The 22,606-nt window shown below is 42.4% G+C and overlaps 1 protein-coding gene across 7 annotated transcripts in view; it reads right to left on the bottom strand.

Moving 5' to 3' along the window:
* Nucleotides 1-22,606, bottom strand: part of CADM1 (cell adhesion molecule 1) — a 152,231-nt gene that overhangs the window by 25,575 nt on the left and 104,050 nt on the right. For 4 of the 7 annotated variants that reach the window (XM_035346189.1, XM_035346182.1, XM_035346184.1 and 1 more), the window contains exons 6-8: nt 14,464-14,563; nt 11,213-11,385; nt 6,978-7,049 (exon numbers count right to left, since the gene is read on the bottom strand). In XM_035346189.1, coding sequence (XP_035202080.1) covers nt 6,978-7,049; nt 11,213-11,385; nt 14,464-14,563 — 345 coding nt within the window. The remainder of the gene's footprint in view (nt 1-6,977; nt 7,050-11,212; nt 11,386-14,463; nt 14,564-22,606) is intronic. The other 3 variants (XM_035346185.1, XM_035346187.1, XM_035346188.1) reach the window with 1 other exon arrangement.

Below are 22,606 nucleotides of genomic sequence, written 5' to 3'. Positions count from 1 at the left end.
GACCCAGCCACAACTTCATCCAGCGGCCAACACGAACCTGTGCAGGCTCAGCATTCACCCACGCCGCTCTGCTGGCACTGGCCTGGGATCACCTTGTGTCCAGAAAGCTGGCCCTCCATGCTGTGGCATATGAAACCTGTGCAAACATTGCCCCTGTCTGTACTCCACCCATGCTCAGCTCAAGGCGTCCCAGGGGATGGGGTGTCCTGTGCACAGCTCCCTCCTGCCCTTGCTTTCCTGAAGATCCAAATTTTGGCAGGACACAAGGATGGTTTCTGCATCGCTTTCACTGCATTATCACCTGTAACACCAGGCATGACAGTACCATGTCTGCTACTGACTCTAAGTGGTACCAGAAGACTGGATTTTATTTTATTTTTAACAGGGCTGTGAGTTATTCTCTCTTCCTTTATTCCCTTTAATGTGGTCACATACCGGATGAAAATGTCAGAAGAGTGCAGTATCATCTGTAAATTAACTTGACATTTTACCGGGGACATGCAGAAGCTTCAGCTAAAAGCAAAAGCTAAGCAATAAATAATTTGGGGGGAGCAAATCACCACGCCGAGTCTCCGTGCAGCCAGCCCCGGGAGGCAGGCGGCACCGGGCCCCGCACGAGGCTCCCCTCGGGGCTGCCAGCACCACGACCACTCTGTAAGCAGCAGGGGCGAAAGCACCCAAGGAGGACGTGTGTGGCCCACACAGCCAGGCTGGAGCCGACCACAACCATCCTTTTAATCTGCCAGGGGAACAGACACGCTTGCTATTTATGATGAAACTCCATGTGAACACCACCACCAGAAACAAACACAAGCAACCATACCTGATCAGATACAAGGCCTGCAATGCTGCTAGTGTACATGTACTTCAGTAATCCCCACGTTGCCTCTTCACCTCCTACAAACCTGCTGCAAGGTAATTTGAGCAAAGAATGGCTTTTATTGCATTCTTCCCACCCACTACCTTTTTGGATTAGTGGTGGAATCAATCCCATACAACCGTAGTTTTTCCACACAACCAGATGTAATCAGAAAATAAAAAACTTCTACTAAGGATAAAATAATCATTATCCTCATTTTAAAGAAGTTTTCTGGCATTTGAATTCATGGCCTGAAAATGTGTTACACCATTTCTTTCTCAATAATTTAAGATTTCTATATATTATTACTTCTTAGGTAGCTAATATGGTATAAAAATGTCTTTTTTATATGGACCATACAGAGCTGGCATCTACACAGCCTTTGTCAAGTAGACACAAAGGCTCTCCGCCCTCAGTCACTTCCAGTAGGGTAATGCATGGCCCCCACGGGCAAAAAGGAGAGCTCAGCCAATACATGAGACTTGTTAAGATGCAACATTCAGATTCAGCATCACTTAACAGCTCCTGTTTTGGAGCTTGCTGACTTCAGAACAGCTTCAAGAGAAACTGAACTTGCTTGGGCCTGCTTACAAAAAAAACTCGCCATCCTGGAGGAACTTGTAGTGTTTTGACAGCACGAGCTCAGTGCTTTTCAGTGGATCTCATCAGGGGGCATGAGCATTCTTGGGAATTTTTAAACCAAAACCACTGCCTGCAATGCCTCAGCCCCCTGAACAAGCACACCTGTTACTGCATATTCTAATGGATATTAGGTTTTAAAATAGGGTTTAAAATAGTCACATCTGCCAACTTGGCACTGTTGCAAGATGGACAGCCTGGGCTTCGCAGAATCAATAGCACCCAACGCAAGGCGTGAAATACTGGTAACGTGCATGCATGTTGCACCCTCAGGTCTCCACTAGAACAGTTGCCAAGACACCTGCAAGATCTAGCTGCAGAAAAAGTGTGATAAATGCCAATTTGGATGTACAGGTAATTCCATAGATCCTGGGGTGTGGAAGTGTATGTGCTAGGCAAGCCCAGAAGGCAGCAAAAGAGTGTTTGAAATGGCAGGCTAAAACACTCCATTCTTCCTTATGCTGAAAGATGAGGGCTTGGTTATTGTTAAGAACCTTTATCTCCCAGGAAACAACAGCTGTCCAAAACCAGTATTTCAAGTAACAACTCTAGGGGTAATTCAAATTATGCGGTTTGCTCTGCTGTATCATATCGTACATCTTAATGAACAAAGCCACAAGGACGATTTGAACTGATAAAAAAGGGCTTGCCAATGATAACAGCTGAAACACCAAAGGATGGTCAGAATATCAATGCAGTTGGAGGATATACTAAAAAGACCAAAATGTCATGCAGGAAATCTTTTCAAGCACCTACACTGAAGCAAAGCAACAGTGACTGAGGAAAAGCTTTAAAGGTCGTGCTGTTTTGGAAACTTCACCACTGTTCAGCTTTTCCTTCTCCTGGAAGAAAGAAGTATGTTAGCTTTTCAGAGTTTAGCTGTGATCTTCCCCGAAACCTCCGTGCCACAATACTACTTTATCAGCTCAGCATGCCTTTGCAGGTCAAGTCTACAGCAGCGCTGGTTCAGCATTCTGATTTGTCAAGCAACAGCAGCTGCTGAAGGCACCCTGTGCTCTACACAGTGACTTCAGGAGGCTAGGGAGGGATTATGAGCACAGCCTGGAGCTCACTGCACCCCAAGGCTGGGGAATAACGACCACATTACATCATATACCTACATGTTGCATTACTTGCCCTCTCCTGTTTGCTCTGGCTCATATTTGCTGAACAGTGTCTATCATCACTCAGAGATAAACTCTTTGAGGTAGAATTGCATTTCCCTGTCATGTCTGAACACAGTTAGAATAGAAATACTGTATGTAAGCAAGTACAAAAGATGTCTGTTGTTGGAAGCTGCTCAAAATGAGTAACTTACCATGCATGTGGAGTAGCAAATGTAGCCCTTTGAGATTGTTCTGTTAGATAGCTTTAGCAGGGAAAAATGAAGCCAGCACAAGTTATCTTCAATAACTCAAAAAGAATAATTCCAATAAAATTTTCTATGAGCATCTAAAAACACGAGCTTTGGACATAAAAAGTTGTTTCTCTGCAGGTCTCTTCTCTTCATTCCTCCCCTCCCCCCCCCCCCCCCCCCTTTTTTTTTTCTGATTAAATAAAAAATTTGCTTTTCAGAACTAGTCTGTGGCTTCAGGGGACACAAACTAGGCCAGAATTATACCAGAAAAGGGGGGTGGATGGGTGGGGAGATGATGGTGAAAGAACACAAATTTAAAACTCTCCTCATCCTAAGCAAATGTTTTTAACCTGGCTGGAAGATTACTCGCACCTTGCCTGCTGGCGGAAACAAGAAACGCTCCCATCTGCTAACAAAGCCATTATGCCACAGTAGAATATTTCAACAGTTTGGTGATGACAGGAATTAAGTTATCAATTGTCTCTTGAGGCTTTAAAAAGTGTTTCAACACTGCTATGCTATGTAATTCTAAAGATTATGTTAATTTGACCTGATTTTTTTCATCTACAAAATCTCGTACCTACCGGGAGATGTACATTTCCAGGCTTTGTACCGCCTGGCAGTGGGAGCCTGCATGACCAGCAGCATCTCCCGATGTTCAGTGCGGGCTGGAAGCAGGAGTTAAGTTTCCCACCCGTTCATCAGACCTGGCTCTCCAGCCACACACAGCGGGCTGCCTGCAGGAGCTCGGACAGAAGTGCCCAGCTGTGTGACCTTTAATCTGGGGCAGGGGGAGCACACATTACACCCCACCAGTGCAGCTTTCAGCCTAAGATAGATACACCCACAGCTGCCTGCCAAAGATGCAGTAACATCACAAGACAGGGATTTTAGAAAGTTGTCCCGGCATACTGGTTTGGTGACTACTAAAAAGGTAAAACTCTTCACAGCATCATCCACTTCACTGGAGTACAGGCACGTCGCTTGGTTCACACATACAGAAAACATACATATGCACATTTATGCACAAAGAGGTGAGATTGTTAGCTCTTCTTTGTGAGAAAAGCTATTGACTTGTGGGCAAAACACGTGAAGGCACGTTTTAAGAATGTTCAGCATTACATCAGTGTCAGGAAAGAATACAGAAATCTCTCTTACCAGCTTCTTGTTAGCAAATCTTCCTACATACCACAAGCACTAACTGCTGGTATCAATGAATGGTTTTAGATTTTCATTACATTTTTAGCCTTGACAGTAGTTCAAAGCCAATACTGAAATTTATCAAGGAGGCGACTGAGCCTGTCCAGGTTTTGCCAACAGGAGGTCAGCAAGCTTGTAGATTCTCCATCATTGCAAATAATGATGTGAGAAAAGCATAGGCCAGTCACACACACCTGAAACCAAAATACTTCTGCTAGGCTGACAAAAAAGCAACCCACAATTCTGCTTGTAAAAGAAATAAAGAACTGTGGTCAATGAATCTTAGTGGTGCGCACTGAATCATTTCTCAATTTAGTCATACTTCCTTATAATATAAAAACCTCTAAAGGGCAGTGCTGAGCTGCGTTCAGGGAAATGGTTTGCTCTGATGGAAAGTTACCCAGGAGGAATAGCTGGGGAAGTATCAGGGCAGAAAGCCCCCACTTCCTGAAAGACCGTCATTAACACAGAGTAATGTCTTCTCAGGAACAAGAACCCACACTGCTAAGCTCAAGAGTGGAAGAGTAAGGAGCAGGGATTTAACTTTCATGGATGTACACGTCCAGGCATTTGATCACTGGCAGCAACCAGATGGTGACAACTCACCTACGGCACCCGGGAACATCATGTTGCTAGCTCCCTCAAAGGCTAAGGACATCCTGGGATCCTTGTATGTCTGAAGAAGTACTAGGAACTAAATTTATATTATGAGGGCTAATGTTTGAATGCTGGATGCGAAATATTATAAGGGGAAACGGGCTCGAGAGGAAAGTGAGAAATTATTCAAAGTAAAGAGAAAACGGAGTTTCCTCACTTTTTAAGGCAGAGTCAGTGATGCTCTGGTGCACTGCAGTTATGGATGTACACAGGGGACTGAGGAAAAAGTCTGGGTGAAGAAGATTAGATTAGAAAAGCCTGTATTCTCCATGTTCAAAGCAAACTTCTGTGGGATGACTTCAAAAACCGTTTCTTAAAAGCTTTGGATAGGGAGGGTCTCAGGAAGCACCTGGCTTTAGTCATGAGGGTCCTGAGCCAGGTCCTGGGGAAGTGCTGGACACCACCGACTTGTCAGCAAGGCAGAAACCCACCCCGCTGTGCCCAGTGCCACAGCTGAGCCACATGGTGAGGGCAGGAAGAATGTACCTACGTTCTCATCCAACTCAGGCAGGAGTCCAGGTGACAGCCCTGTTCAATTTCAAGGAGAATCCACCTCCCCTTCTTGTTTTTAACAGAAAAAAGTTTGAAAACTACTGCAGAGGAGAGCTTAAAAGCCTAGACGGTACTTAAAATTCACAAACAAGTTGCAATGATTGCAGCAGAAGAGCAAGCAATAATACTGCTATTTATTATTAACAACTACTACTTCAGAGTTTGAAATAGCAGGTGAGGTTGGCATGCACTTTTACAGTAAGTCCTCAGGTGATCCCTGATAATAATTCAGTTCCAGGGAAAAGGACAATTGTTAATATTAGCAGGCACTGACATAAACATAATGGGGTCAATCAAGCATCAAGACAAATTCTTCCTTTTAGCCTTCTATAATTCACTAAAGCATTAACAAATTACTGTAAAACAAAAGAGAACTGTATGTGTGTTTCTTTACACTGACAGACACTGGACCAAACTTCTCTGAAAAAGGCTCTTAAAGAGACTTTGAAATAATAAAGTTTGAAAACTATTCTGAAATGAAAATTGGTTAAGAGATTAAAAGCAGAACTGAAATAAAGTGACTAAGTCGCAAAATGGGGAAGTGTTCACTGCAGAGTGCCTCAAGCATCCGAACCTGGGTGCCTAGAGTCCAATATTATTAATAGCCACCTGGAAAGAGGAACACAGAAAATGGCAAAGTCCAGACAACACAATGATGTATGGAAGACAGTGCACAGAAAGTGCATATTAAGGCACATTGGAAGAGAGACTTCAATTGCTTGTCCATGCTAGTGGAGTCTGATTTGGTTGTAAAAACTTCAGAAGGAAAAAGCCACAAAACGCCCTGAACAGGACAGTTAGAATCAGCTGAGCAAAATCATAAAAGCAAATAAAACGTGAAGGTATTTACAAAGGGGATGGTTTAGAGCAACAATAAACATTATACCATTAGCTATTCAATGGTCCATTCTCACCTTCAGTTTGTCACTTCTACCTCAAAAACAAAACAAAACAAAAAAGGCAAAAGCAGCAGTTGAAAAAGAAAACATCAGAAAAATGACAATGCAAATGAATACAGAGGAATTAGAAAGGGCTTTCTTATGAGTGGAGAAAGTTGGGTCTAGTGAGGAAATATGATGCATGTGTGTAAAATAGCGGTGTCTCATGATCACCTGGTTGCTTCTGTTCATCTTTTCTTACCAGCAGGCATAAAGCTAAATTCTAAAAGCCAGCTCCTCAAAAAGGCTCCTACAGATACTTTTTAACTGAATAAAAAAATTACTGGTGGAATTCATTTTCCTGTGAGACTGAGGTAGACAGCTTATTACAGAAATATACAAAACACCTATGCATGAGAAAAAACATCTCTACATTAGGTGAATTAAACCACTAAAGACCAAAATTTACGCTTCCAAGTACAAATTGCTCAGAAATTGGTACTGATGGGGTTGAGGGTGAAACAACTCCCTGTGTTAACTGAGTTCTAAGGCTATTTATATGCTTCATTTGAAAGTACCCAGTTTTTGCCACCAGTAACTGAATTAATAGCTTTTTCTGACATGGCAATTTCCATGTTTCAGAAACACCTGCAGTAAGGACTATCCAACTCGTTGAACTGCCGGATTAGGGCTCACACAGTGGGTGTATTTGAGAAAAAAAAAAAAAAAATCAAGTGATTTGTTTGTTGTTTTTCCCCAGGCTTCAAGCTCTGCTTAAATACATAAAAGACAATAAACATTCAGGACATTTCCAATGGTTATGAAGGTACCATACCTGTGATGGTGGTAGGGATGGTGGTGGTAGTGGTGGTGGTTGTTGTGGGAGGAGGGATAGTTGTGGGGGGATCTGGATAAAATATAAAAAGGAAAATAATAAAAAAGCAAATTAAGAAAAAACAAGCAGAACACAACAGTGATCAATAATGATCAGAGAAAAACAAGGACGCTAAGAAGCAGCGTGGTTGTTGGGTGCCCTTCCTCCTCTAAAACCAGGTGGTGACTTTCCAGCTGGCTTTAAAGACAAAGGGCCAGATCCTCAGCAGCTGAATCTGAATTTCTAGCTCAATCCGCATCAGGGAGCTATGCAGAGACATACCCCAGCTGGAGAATCTGGCCCAGAAACTCTCCCCCCTTTTTGCCTTCTACAATGCTAAACAAAATAAAAATAAATAAAACCCAGCATAAATTAGTCAATGAGAGAGAGAGAAATGGAATGGGAGAGCTGTAAGAAAAATAAACTGCACACTTTCCACAACAAAAAGAACAGTTTACATGTACAAAGAAAGACACAATGGTGCTTTGTTGTTTGTCTACATATAGATTTGAAAATCCAGGTGGGAGGTTTGTGTGAGGGGCCCTGCTGTGCTTAACAGACTAAATATCAACAGCACATGAATATATCTCACTTTTTTTCCAGGGCTGTTAACTTCACTATTCTTCCTCTATGAATACACGTCAGCAGGATGTTAAAAACTACTTCAAAGATAGTAATAAATACAAAGAAATGAGAACATCATTACTAAGTATCAATTTCAAGGTACAAAAAAAATCACCAAATCTTTTTATAAAAAAGCCGATATTTTTCTGACAATTTTATTTCAACACTCTTGGTTTTGCTCATAGTGCATCATTAATGAGAAACACAGATACTGAGATGTTTCTCTTTGTAACTAATAACCATTTCTCAGAGACACTTGACCTGCTAAGAATCAAACACCGCCACTCTTCCCAGTATTTATATTATGTACGGGGGCACATCCTCATCAAAACTATTGGGCAGGAGAAGTTAGATATGAGAAGATGTAAAAGAAAAAATATGTATCAATGCCCAGATGATCAAACTGAATGTGCTAAGTAGTCGGGAAGACTTTGAACTACAGATTCATCCTGCAATAATAGAGCATGAAACATTTCAGAGGCTTTTGATTTTAGGTTTTCTCTATAGCATGTCAACTTTTCATCACTAACACATCTGCTACTCTTTTATCTCCAAGTGAGCTCTCAGATTCACTAATTAATACATCTGAACTTTAATTATATGCTGCACCTTTATTGTATTCCGTACAACTTCCAGAAAGTTGAGAAACATTACCTTGGAGTTCACTTCACTGTGGAGACAGATAAAGGAAAGTGGTCATTCATTTATGCTGAGTGCCATTTTGTCCTGCTCCTAAAACTTCCTTCTAACTTCCTTCTTGCTCTCTGCCCAAGGCCATGCTGATGAGATGCTGCCACTTCTCCACGGTAGTAGAGATGGAACAACTGAAGTACAGGAATAAAGCCCCTGCCCTTTCATTGTGCCAGCAGAAGCAGATAATCCCAGCTCATTTCACAAACTGTACTGGGAATGATGCTGTGCAGCAGACTCTTCCTTAATAAATGCAAAAAATGAACGTTTGCTAATTGTGCCAGAAGTTTTTAGAAAAATGTGTCTGCCCACTCTCACAGTGAGGAAAAGCGTGAAAAGAATTTTAAAAACAAGCATATTTCCAGTCCGCGTCAACGTGATTAGACTTCCTTACACCATGTGCGAACGGAGGAAGGTGTGTTAAGCACAGATCAGCAGCGGTTATTTTGCAAGCCCTGGCTGCTGGCAATCATTTGCACTTAATGCCATTTAACTGTAGGTGCATTCGTTCTGTACGGAGACTAAGCCACCCCTACCTCTTGTGAAGGTGTGCCAGCCCAACGCTGTGCTGCAGCCATCACTACTCCACTGCACGCCTCTGGTGGGGATGGCCCCGTGTGCACGTCCCCCTGCTCCCAGGGGAGCTGGTGCGGGCAGGGAGCACCGCGGTGACAGGCGAGTCCTGCCCACGGCTGGGGCAGGGGGCAAGCAGTGCACATCCTACCACTAGCTTTTACACTACGCCTACAGAGGTGTTTTTGCAGGGACACAGATTGCATAGGCACATATATTATTCCTTATCTTCTAGTGGGGAAAGGTGCCAAACGCAGCAAAGGCTGGAGAAGTGTGTGCTTTCTGTTGACACGTGGAGTGAGACCAGCAGCTCCTTTTCACACTCAACACAGTAGCACTGGTTTCCTTTGGTGACACCTTGAGTTAGATTCTATGCCAAAGGGCTTCATACGATGACCACAGCCTAACCACTTCTACTACATCAGCAGTTCTGGAGGTCTCCCTTCTCGATTCAGGTCTAAAGGAATTCTTTATGTTGTCCAGAGTGCTGAATCATAGCAGGACACTCCCAGACATCCAGGAACAGAATGTGATGGGATGTAAAACAATTACTTAACAGAGAGCTCCTGACAGACCATGAAAAGCCTTTCTACGTGCCAAAATGTCTGCTGGATACCTGAACTAGAGTCCACAGGTTAGCATCCCCTGGGAAGCTGCATCACCTTTGCAATAACACCATCCGCTCCTGGGAATTGAATCATGAAGTGAAAGCTTTGATGAATTCCTGTGTAATCTGGTTCTTGCCCACATCAAAAACATGGAATAACTAATGATCGTGAGAGTTAATATGAGGTCTAAATGGCTTACTGAGACCACATTTACAGGTGAGAATGGTGTTCCATCTCCAGAGCCCACCAAATCCCTGGTGTGTCTGCATGGACACACATTTCAGCTCGATCCTCTGTAATGGTTCCTCCTGGGCCTCACAGAACCTGGGCACTAACCAGGTCATTAACACTGGTGAGAGTTATTCTAGCACTCACTTGGGCCAAAATAGATACATTAAACTACAGGAGGAATTAACCTCTTCTGTAACTGCTTTACTGCAGTAGCTTTCCATACTTCTCATGGGTTGCTGCCTGTTTGCTATTTCAGCTTCTTTACTAGTTCCCACAATATTTGCTGTTTCTTCAAACAGTGATGTAAACGGACAGTTTTAAACCAAGAGCGACTTATCCCATCATAAATTCATATCTGACTTCATTTTGTAAACTGGAGTCTTTCAGAGTTACAGGCACTCAAGAACTACCTGTATGTTGCAGTACAGGAGTCTCACTTCAGCTCAGCACTGTAAGGGTGGTTATTAGCTACAGTCTCTGGGCACGTTTCTAAGACTGGGCCGAAAGCTGGTAACATACCACTGGCACTGGATAGGCTATGTTACGTTCCCAACTATCTACCGGGATCAGAGCAAACACAAGAGAATTTGGACTGCAGAGCATCAAGCAGCTGTTGCATAGAATGAACTTCAAACCAGAGCACGTCACTGTCCCATCCAAATAACAGGCAACACCCACCACAAGCTTAGCAATGCTACACAATAAACACTCTAAGAGATAAAGTTTAAATATGCAGCCCAGGGGACTTGTTCACAATTAAAGTGGGGGATCACTCCTCAAGTGCCTGCTGAATCTTCATTATGTGCAACACCTCATGACAAGAGAACAAGGTTTAGAGCAATGGCAAAATAATACAGAGGAACCGAAGTATTAAAGTAGATACTTAAAAGCACTTTAAAAAGATGCTGAGACATGTTTTAATGTCTGCTCAGCAGTCACATGTAGGCTTAAAACATCTCATTCCTCCAGTTTATTTACTGGTTTGCAATTATCCAGGGATGCTGGCTGATTCTTCAGTCACTTAACTTGCTAATAAAAGACCAGGGGAAAAAAAAAAAAATGTACCACTGCTGAAGACACTGAAAAAGTCATTATAAAAAGGAAAATATATCGGAGAAGTCCCGTGAGAACTGTCAGGCTAGAGAACTTCACAGTTCTCCCCATGCCTCTATTTCTGGCCTTTTCTCAGGCCTCATCTGGCAATGCACAAGTGTCATGGCAAGTCCACAAAGGCAGCTCCAGAGAAAGGAACTTAATGGCTCTGCACCTGATGCACGACACCAAGAGTTACAGAAGCAAAAGAAATGCTTTTCCAGCCCCTACCCCATCCCAGTATAATGTAGATGTGTTGGGAGCTATCTGTAATTCTTGCAGAAAGCAAAACGTTAACTTCTTTAAAAGCTTTCAGAGAGAGGTATGTTGCAATTATGTGTAAATGAGTCTAGAAGAACGGTGGTTTTTCTCACGTACCGTATACAAACAGCATGTAATCCGCATGTGATTTCCCCACCGCGTTTGAAGCCTCACAGCGGTATGTACCATTATCTGTTTTGTTTAGGTTACTAATGAGAAGGTTTGAACCAGACACTACAACGTGTTGAGGCATCTCATCATCTACTCTTAACCACCTCATGTCCGTAGGCCTACAGAGGAGGGAGAAAAAGAAACAGTCACATTACTATTTTCCTATGGTAAAGATGGCATCTTCAATAGTTCATCCACAGACAGAAAGCCCAAACCAAGAAAAACTGTAAAGAAACAAACACATGCTTTTGCACTACTCAAGCCCAGATGCTGTCAGGCTTCCTCAATTTAAATTTATTTTAACCCAACAGGAAACCGTATCCAGACCTTAAATTTTCTGAAGACACTAATGCAAGCAGGAAGAAAGTTCATTAGTGGTTAATCATTCACTTATTCAGTAAACCTGAAATCTTTGAGATCTATGGATCTATGTGCATCCACAGGGTGCTCTGAGTGCAGATCTGGACATGTGACAGAACAAGTACATTTTCATGAAGTTTGAACCATTTCACAAAGAGACATGATAGACCTATTTACCTCAATTTTGGCTCTACTGCTTAGTGACAGAATTTTAGCTGCTAGCAAACAGGAACACTTTTCTTCTCTCCCCCAGTTATGCTTCTCCAATTGGCAGCCTGTTTCCTGCATCCTTTTACTAATGGAACCAAAATGAGTATCATGTTTGCATAATTTAGGGAATTAAATTAGCATTTCTGTTAGAGCTAGTAAAGAAAAGAAGTGCTTCATGGCCTGGGGAATTCTTTTTAAGAATAAATAAATTATTATTACTATGAAAACTTTTAAATGGCAGTAAGGACAGATCAGCTACTCCTATGAAACAGCCTTTGCCAGTAAGAAATATAATGCAGCTTTCAGGACAACTGAACACTCAGTTCTTAAAAAGGGGAGGTCTATAGAGTAAAACATTTGTCAGACTGCCTAGTTCCGAAGATGAAGTTTGCAAGTCATATTCTGCTGGGAGCTAGCACCGTTAAAGGTATCAAAATAGCCTGGGCTTTTTACAGTGTCCATATGGGAGACTACTGTAATGAAATAAAAGCTCCTAAAGTCTCAACATCCCAGCCCCACAACTGGAATGGATAAAATACTGAATAAAATTATTTGGTTATCAGTTGCCTGCTACAAAGTCAACATCTGGTTTTGGACAACGGCTTGGTGTGCTCTTCCTTGCTTTCCCATCCACGGCACTTACTGCCTGGCGAGGCTGCAGAACACACCGCTAACTTGCGAGCCTCTGCCCTACAACAGCAGCTCTCCAGAGACCAGAACCACAGTTGCAGTTTTACCTCAACACTGGTGGAAAGGTTTTGATGCTCCTGGCTACAGCTTTCAAAAGCTATTAGTGATTTTGGACTCCCAGGGCTTCACACGCTGCATGCACTACAGAGCAGCCTGTTTTCAAAGACGCGAGTATCCTAAAAGTGATGGCTTCATGGTTTCAGCATATTCCCGCTTCTGTCATAGGATTTTGTTGTTTTCTTTAACTGTCTATCGTTGGACATTGAAAACTGAATACCTATGTTAGTACCAAAACAGAAAATTCTACTTTCTCGTGTTTTGTTTTTCTCTGAACTTCCTCCAACTCAATGTTCACGTTGCAAAGTATTGCAGAGAAGTGATTTTAACTGGAAAAACATCCCTGTTCATCCTAAACCTCTGCAAAGAATTTTATGAAATTTGTTAATCTTTTTTTTTTCCCCAAACAAAATATATATTAAAAAAAACAACAAATAATAATAACAATAAAAAACTAAACAATCATTTTACTGTACATTTTCTTATGTTTTGAGAGAGACAGGTGAAATGACCTACATAAGGAAATTCCTAGCACATTAGTATCACTGTAACATTAAGTGGCATACAGCCTGGGAGATGTGTCTGTCTTAGTTAACATGTGTATGTCTTATTCATAGCCTGGAAAAAAAAAGGTAGAGGCCTATTCATTAAATTCCCACATGATAGCCAATGGGAGGAACTGCAGTTACCCATGAGAGGAGAAATGCAAAGGGGCTTTGACAGATTCTGAGCAGGGAGTAGATATTCAAATGGGATTATTCAGTCTCTAATGTACAGGGAAGGAATCAGCCACATGCTGAACAGAAGAAACTGAGAAGTGGAAATAAACAAAACAATCTAGGTGAGGTAGGACACTACTGTGGAAGATGACAGTATCACAAGCCTTCTCACTTCTGAGCTGCATAGACCCTTCCTGTCCCTGCCCACAGAAACAGAACTGTCAAACTGGATGACTTCAGGTTCGACTACACCTGCAGTAACTCTTTTGTTCTGGGCACACTACCAAGGAGACGCTGACAGACTTCAGGAATGTTTGCAGAAATCTCATGAACATGATGAAAATAAAAAAAGATAGTAAATACTTGACAGCCATAAAGCCAAGTGGGAGAGGAAGTATTAAAAAAAAAAAAAAAGTCAACAAAACTTAAATTAGAACAATAATGGAAGTGTGGAAGAAAATCTACCCTCCCTAGTCAGGAATTTCCTGATGCATGAATTTCTTAAGCAATGTAAGAAAGCCTCAAGGGCATGGTATGAAGAGGAGAAAGAATACAACTTGCATTTCATGGAAAAAACACAGGCCACCAAATACGGAGAAGAATCATCATATAATCAGTATAAGCAGAAAGACAGACTGCCTTACCTTACAGATCCATTCCACTTTTAGAAGTGCTCAATTCTTTGGGCCATTCGCACTTCTGCATACTTGCACCTTACTAGGATTCAATATGCAGGCCACTGACCTTGCTTTTGCAGATTAATTGAGATCAATTGACACCTAAGTGGGGAAGAGACTTCCCTGGGGAGGAGATGCATGGCTGTGTGGCACCCACGCTACCACCTGTCCATTCTGCATCAGAGGGCTTGCTCCGCTCCTGGGAGCTCTTACAGTACAAATTCCTCAACCATTTTTTTAATATAAGAATAAATTCAAATCAAAACAGATATCTTAATTTGGCAGCATATGCTCAGGTGCAGAAAGGATATCTCCATACTTCCTTTTTCATACTCTTGCATCGCCTTCGCAGCAGAAAATGGCACACTAAGGTCTGCAATAGCTAAAGAGGCCAAAAATGCCTACATGCATTTTTGCGTGGCCCGTAGCATGGCCCCATCACTGCCAGACAGCCTGGTCCATCCTCTGGTAGTTTCCAACTTACTGTGGTTTTCCAAAAGCTGCACACGTCAGTTCGAGTGGCTCCCCTTCTCTCGTGAGGCCTTGCACTGGGTAATTCTGAGAAACCCGCACTTGAGGCTTATCTGCATGACAAAAACATCATTTCATAAATTTTCTTGTCAAACAGAATCAGATTTCCACGCACTGAACACCAAAAGACAGTCATCATCACTGCTTTCCTCTCGGCCCCCTCTATGCCATTTGTCTAATCAGTAAGTGAACTTGGTATTTGCTTCAAGCTGAAGTGATTAGCACTGAGGAAACGCGAGGCAGATCGGAGATCTGTACTCCGACTGAAGCACCACCGTTTCCTGGGAAATGCTTTTTGCTGCACCAGAGTTTATCTCTGAACTCACTCAAGCTAAAAGGAACTCATTTGCCTTCATGCTGAGGTGAAACCGGAGATATTTGTGGTGCTCAGAATTGATACATTTTATCATGTATCATATATTACTGTATGACAACACTTTGCGTCCACGCATTTTAATACGTTTGGTTTTACAAGAGATGTTTGTTGGAAACACAAAAAGAAATCTCAGCCACTGATGCTTTTGTTTAAACAATGGAAGATTTTAGTTAGTCCAAATGAAGCTCTTCTAAATCCTAAAATAAACACAGAGAATTAAAGCATTTATAGTTAGGGATCCAGCTTCAAACCACTTTAGTAAGACCCTGCAGGAGAAAAAAATAAAACACACACACAAAACACACTCTAGTCCATGATTAAAAAATTCATTACCTCCTATAACTGAAACAAAGATTAAAAACGCAATCTAAGCTGTAGCTAAAATGTTATCAATGCAAAAAAATCAATTCAATACTACAAATGCCATTAGGCCATATATATTTTTCAGGAATTTACTCAACTGTAAGAAATAAAGGAAGGCAAAAAAATCAGTATGCATAAAGGTTGAAACAATTTAAATGTTTCTAGTTCCTTTGAGAGTAACTGCTACCAAAAATATCGGCTTGCTGCATTTTATTAACTGTGTTTAACTCATTAACATGCTTCCTGTGGAATAATAGAGATTAGAAAAAAAAATCCATGTCAGGATTTAACCAATTTAAACTCTCATAATTTTCAGTAATGGAATAAGCTACACGAGAAAATCCTCTCCTGAGATGACTATACCACAAACATTTTATAAACTAATCCCCATTACAGATGCTTCCTGCAGCTATGAAACTAAGGCATATCTGCGGGCTGGAAAGCACAGCAGCAGCACACGGATTACGACGTTCTGGAAGTGTGTTACACGCCTGAGGTGCAACGTCCTAATTCCTCTGGAAACACAGGAATGCAGCGTGCCAGAGAACAGGAGCTGACCCCCAAAGAGTGACGTTGCTCAGCGCTTTGAACGTGCAGAAGAGATGCGTGGAAGCCACCAGCACATTCCAGGCATGAGCAAAGACTGTCCCTAGGAGGGCAGACACAACGTCGGCGTGTGCCCAGGAGCTGAGCCCCGAGCAAGGGCGCCTGGGCTGTGCCGTGGCAGCGAGGGGCAGGTGCTCCCCACTGCAAGGTCCAAGCCCCAGATGCACAACCCAGTCCTGCGGGGACTGTGGCACAGATACACACACAAAAAAGCACAGGAAAATGAACAACAGTGCTGAAATACCACACTGAGTTTGGTCTGCAACACGAGTACTTACACAATGCATAAACACAGGACGACCGGTTAAATAGTATTATGCAGCAAGTATGTCACAAGCAACATCTTACGTGCTGTGCTCACACTTACCCCTCTCGTTCGCAATTGCCCCACCTCAGCCATCTGCTCGCTATTTACTATTTGCTTTGTGACAGTACCTAAGGGCCCATGCCAGAAACATGCATGCTATTACACGGAGTGTTGTGGAAAGACCGGAAAAGCTCTTCAGCCCTATTTACGGGAAACTCAAGGGCTACCCTGAGTGGCATCCCTGGGCTGGGAAAGCCGTGCGTGAGATCTTCTGCATCTTGCCTCTTCTGTTGCTCCAATCCTGTTTTTATGAGACAAATTTTAGTATTTCTAACGAGATGTTTACCAGCTGTCAATTACTTACGGAAAGCAACAAGAATACACCGAAGGCTTGTTGTACTGAGAATAAGCTGCAAGCTAGGTAAGCTCTCCCCAAACGACATAAACTGCCCCCCTCCACTTCAGCGTTCTAGCTCCATAGTCTCCATTAATCAAATGTAAGAAGGAAAGTGAATCTATACCATTTTGATTTGCACTCTGTAGAGGTGTCACATACAATATAAATCTGGACTTGATTAGCACACATACATGTACTCGTGAAGACAAGAACACTCCCAATAGAGTTATCACAGTGAATGTCTCTTCTAAGCAGGACTCACCAGCATGCGAGTAATTACTGAAGGCACTTATGGAAATAGGAAGTGCTTCAAAATTCTGAAGGATTCAGAAGGATGGCTTGGCACTCAGGAGAACTGACATTTTAATTAGGCTTGTAGTATACAATGAAAATTTCACTTGCTTTGACCAAGAATTTGGGGGAGGGGATATGTTTTTTTTTGTTTGTTTGTTTGTTTGTTTGTTTGTTTTTTGTTTTGGAGGACACACATTTAAACAATCTTTAATCCTACTCCTACTGCTAAGCATCCCATCTCAGACAAAGTCAGTATCTATTTTCTTCAGATTATACACTCTGTTAGGTATAGCTTTGTAAAATGCCAGGCACTGTGGGATCCTGAGCTCAGCTCCTACCTGCAATTGTGACATTTAGTAACTGACACCAGCAAGCCTGTGATGGTTTTCAAGGCCTGTACTAGCAGTTTGCCACCTATTAACCACTTTATTAAAAAGGCCACGTTCCAGTAGTGACATCTGTGGTAGTATAATCTGGGGCTATCACCATCTCAGATGGCAGTCTAGGGCATAAGGCAAGCAGCAGAAGAATTTTTACTACCAAGTGCATTCCAACAGCCTGAAATACTCAACTTGGAACTTCATAATATCATATTGCTGGATTACTGCATAAAAATAAATGCTTGCATCTACACATCTAAGCCACAATATACTCCACTGGCAGACAATTAGATCTAACAACCTCAAGCTATTTCCTAGTATGCCTATTTCTAGTAGCTTAAAAAAAAAGCCTAGTAATTTAATAAGGTACCTTTATTAAGCTAAATTCATTCAAAAGCTACAAGTGATATACAAGGTTAAATACCAGTAGTCTAAAGGTTACACTGTAGCAGCAACCAATTTGAAAAACTTATTACAAAACCATTCTGCATTTGATGAGATTTCTTTTACAACATGCATACCGTGTTCCTGTAACGCGTCCGAAAGGCAGCCTTTAGAGAGGCGACAGCACGCCCTGCTCTTTGCCCTGACGGTCAATTATGGTGTACGAGCCCGGCCCCCTCGGCCTCCCACAGTCTTGAAGTCAGCCTGAATACCAAAAATGCTCCTTCTCTTCCCTCGCTGCCTAACAACCTGTATTTTAATTTTGCAAGCAACTGGGATGCTGATGGCTCCTCTGGCAAGGGAGGTGCCATTTAAGATGCATCTTCTGTCCTCATTTTGTCTAGCCTATGCCCACCCACCTTCCAGAGTTTTAAAGTGCTGTGTTTTAGAAGTTTCAAAAATTCTCAAGATCTGTGCATGTCACAACTCTTCCTCTTATTAAGTGTTAGCCAGTTTTTCGGTCATCAGCAAAGATTATTAACAGTGATTTATTTATTTTTTAACTTTTTTTTTCTTTTAAGAACTTCCAAATGAGTCATGGGAGCACTGAAGAGCATCAGGCCAAGCACCCAGGCCAGTGCCTTTGCTCTAAAAATACCATCGCTTGCTGATTACTCCCTAATGACTATTCTTTGAGATCTGCCAGTTAGTGATTTCTTAATCCATTTAAATGTGCGCTCCATCGATTATGCTTAGATCTCATTAATCAGTCAGGATATCACGTTATACAGAGTTCAGCGTCTTACAAAAGCCTAAGCCCATTATTTCTACCCATTTACTTTCATCAGAGAAACCTATGATCTCAAAGACAGGCGAGCTTGTTGTCTCAGGGAGTGCTGCCAGACCGATCTGGCTAGCCTGATCTCCTGCAGGGCCCCGGCTCTGCTGTGTGGGTGCACGGAGGAGCCCGGCTGGGAACCCCAGCAGCGCTCGCCCCTGCCCCACCATGCCTGGTTCTGGCTGCTCCAGGCTGGCCACAGCCTTTAGAGCTCGTGCTGTCACCTCGGTCCTCCCCAGGGCTCCTCTCCAGCTCCAGGCCAGCTGGGGTCAAGCAGGTACTCCCAGTTTCTGCCTGTGCCGTAACACACCGACTAGGGGAATGCAGCCAAACTCTGCTGAAAACATTTATCTTGTTTGTAACCAGACGAAACCCAACGGCAGCACTTGCTGGAGACAGCGCGTCTCTCTGCATGCAGTAAGTGCTGCATGGTAGCAGTGCAGGTTCCTACAACTGCCGAGACTGTGGCTGAAGTCTTGGGTATTGCAGCCCACAAGGATGCTAACTAATAGACACTAGATATGACTCCTACTTGGAAATACAACCTTAAATAAAAGGGTGGTTTTCCTGGCAAATGCAAGAAGGCACGTGAACAACATCTCCCCCTGAAACACAATCAGAACATGCTTAATGAGGAAAATGTGCAGTACATTTAACTCTGGCTATATCCAGTAACTTCACTGGGCACAAAAGCTGCCAAGAGCTGCAAAACAAAAAACCACATCACACTTGAGGTAGATGTTCTTTGGGGCCACATCATTTCCCCCGAGTTGAATCATCACACTCCAGCAGCTCCTGGTCCTCCAGCAATCTCAGAGTGATACGGCTCCTACAGTGCAGCAATCTGTCCACTTTAAACACAAACATTGCACTGAAACAGTCATTAATAACACAATGAAAACAGTCTAGGAAGCACTTATTTAGCAGGGGACGTTTTTTTCTCAACTTGTCCGACTCACCAACCACCAACAGCGACAAACCAGTCAACCCTTCCTGCCCACACAACCGCCCCAGCTGAGGTCAGAACACAGTCAAAAGCCTTCTTACCGCATGCTGCTTTTGGGGACAAACACACAAAAACAGGGCTGAGGAAAACCAACCACTGGAAGCAGGCTGTGGCTTGCAGAGCCCCACCACAGCCCAGGAGCAGGCCGTGCCCGGCAGCACCGAGGTCCCCCCAGCACTTCCATCACCAACATCGCTCAGCCACACACGCAGCATGAAGGGCTCTCAGCACCAGTGTGCATTTTCAGAGTGGGGTTCCTTTCTCAGCTCCAAATTACAGCTAAACACATACATTAAGTAAATTGCACGACTATACATGGCTGGTTTCTCCATGGCAGACAAGAGCAGACAAAACTGCTCCTGCAGCGCTTCTGACATAGTGGTACTGCAGCATGGGGCTCCGCGTGTTTTGTAATGCCAGACTGTTTGCCAACTGAGAAAATTACAAAATGGATTCTTTCAATGATTCAGCTGAAAATTCTCTTGCCTGCATTGTAAAATTAGGTACTGAATCCAAGTTTTAAAATCCATTTTGTGATTACTGTATTAATTCCTGATGCGTACCTCTTTGCAAAAATAATGACAGATGGTATTCTCAGGAGAAGAATATCCTGCAGGTCAGAGTTTTTGCCCACTTTAGGTAATTCTAGCTTCAAAATCACCCCGAATATGCTTTAGTGCTCATCTGAAGAAAGGTGTTTATTTTATCCTCATCTCTGCTTTGCTCTGTGGCCCAAACTAGCATGGTATATTGCCTATATATACATAACAAAGATAAACTATTAAAATGACTCCTGGCAGTTTGTGTGTCTTACCACACTCACAAGCTACGGAAAGATCAGGAAGATCAGAGGGAAGACATTCCTCAATATTAAAAGAAGTCAGAGCAGTTAACATAATACATAGGTATAATAACTACAGCCATCACCTTTATCCCAACATCAAGCAGGTTTACTTATCAGGAAATGAAGTCTGCATCAGAGACAGCACAGACCTGGCTACCCCGTGTTTTCTCCCCAGCTTCCAGAAGGACAGAGCCTGCCCTGCAGCCGGCGAGCTCTGCATGCTGTGGGTCCCATCAGGCACACAGCTGTGTGACACAAGTGGCCGGTAACCCGGCTTTTGGGTACTGCGTGCACTGCGGTGGGATGCCACGCTCAGTAGTGCTCAGGAGAACAGGCAGGTACGTCGTACGTGCACATTCCCATTTTCAATACGTAGCTGCATGCTGCTGCTGAATACTTCCAAAACGCAGCGTCCAGACCGTACTGTATGCTCTTCATTCCCAACAACACTCCTCTGAGAAAACCTTATTAATGAGCTTGCAAACGAGCACCCAACTGGGAAATGTCACAAACAAGAGTGGCTAATGCCCCAGAAAATCAAATAACTGAACACTTGGCTGATTGTGGTGCTTTTCTTATTTATAAAAAGAAAAAAAAAAAGCTTTAAATCAAAGTTTCTGAAGGGGTCAACACCTCACTGAACAAAACAACTCATTTATTCATTTTTAGAAATCTCCAGATGATAAATTACATTGATGTTAATCACTTCACTGCATAGTATGCAATTAATATTTGTACTCAATAGAAATATAAGGATTACTGGAGATGTGACAGCATATGTATATAGCTGATTTTTAACATAATTGGGCACAAAGAGTTCTCCCCTCATAACAGCAGAGGCTGTAACAGATCCCATCAATGCACATTTTAGAGGTATACACGTAGGTATTACAAAATTGAATGAGTAATTCATTATAACTTCAGAAAAGATAGAAAACAAACAACTAAAACCAAGATAAAGTGTCAAATGAGGACCTCATCTCCAGCATCATATAATGACATAAAGTACCACAAAGGCTGAACTTAAATATTTCAGAGTATCTAGTTCCATTCAATTCCTTAATGATATTTTAATGCATTTTGGTGCTTCATTTCCTTTCTAAAATTACACTCAACGCACTGGTCTTCCATCCCTCACTGAATAATCCGAATGACAAGAAGAAAGCAACTTGAGCCGAAATCAACATGTATTTTCAAACCAATCCCATGTAACTTATTGAGGCCATCCACTGCACAGAGTTATACGTTCAGTGGTGCAGCTATTAATCAAGCATAGAAGTGTTATTGTTACTGTGAGTACATGGCATCGCTTGTCAAACTGTTTGCTTTTATAAAGCACTACCAGGAGATTTTCATAAATATTACAAAATGCTTGTTTGCAGAGATTTCTTTTTAATAACACACCCTACATTCAGATAGAAGCGTTTACTCAAAAATTCACAAAGGGAGAGGATGTGCCCCGTTATACATGCAATAGCTTATTTCCTGAGTAGGACAAGTTAATGCTCAGCATGAGTAAGTCTTACTCAGTTTCACTAACTACAGCAAAAGGTTCTTTCCCTCCCAGTATCTGTGCCGGTCAGCTTCAAGTGAACCTGCTATTTATTTTTTAAAGTTTAGCTTATGGTATAGTAACAAGTTATCAGTATGTACCATAGCAGTTTATCAGATAACACAACTGCTCCATTATTTTGCCAGAGGAGAAGCCTCTGCACACAGAAGGGGAGGAGCAAGGTGGCCATTCCTCTCCCTCAGGTAACAGCAAAAAAGACTGTGCCTGTCCTCAAAGATTTTACATGCTTAGCACCTATAAAGATACTTGGAAATAATAATGGAGAGAACAAGGCAACAACAAGACAGATCACATTTACTGTAGTGAACAACTGCCTCATTAAATCATGGCTAAGGCGACACAGGGTTCAGCGCTGCACACGCATGGGGTACCCTGGTGCTCTACGGTTCAACATTATTACAAATCCCATACTTTTGTGACATGCATCTGAAATTACTCTGCCTATCCCCCTTCAAGGGCATTACCTGCTTCCTGGTTCAAGACATCTGGAGCAACCACAGCCTGGGGTGATAAGGCCAATAGTCATTTTGAAACATTCCTGAAGTTACTGAGGAACTTAAAAAACCCACACAACTCAAATCTGCAATTTTCTTTGAACTACAACACAGATGAAAACGTTCATTTGAATTGTTTTTAAAATAAAGTGAAGTAGGTCACTTTGCAGACTTCAATTTCTACTTCTTTTTTTTTTCCTTAGCAGAGAAGAACATTTCAATAAAATGACATAA

The sequence above is a fragment of the Oxyura jamaicensis genome, chromosome 24, assembly GCF_011077185.1.
Source record: "Oxyura jamaicensis isolate SHBP4307 breed ruddy duck chromosome 24, BPBGC_Ojam_1.0, whole genome shotgun sequence".
Taxonomy (NCBI): Eukaryota; Metazoa; Chordata; class Aves; order Anseriformes; family Anatidae; genus Oxyura; species Oxyura jamaicensis.
Note: the sequence above shows the minus strand (reverse complement) of the source record. Positions and strands in the feature narration are given on the sequence as shown.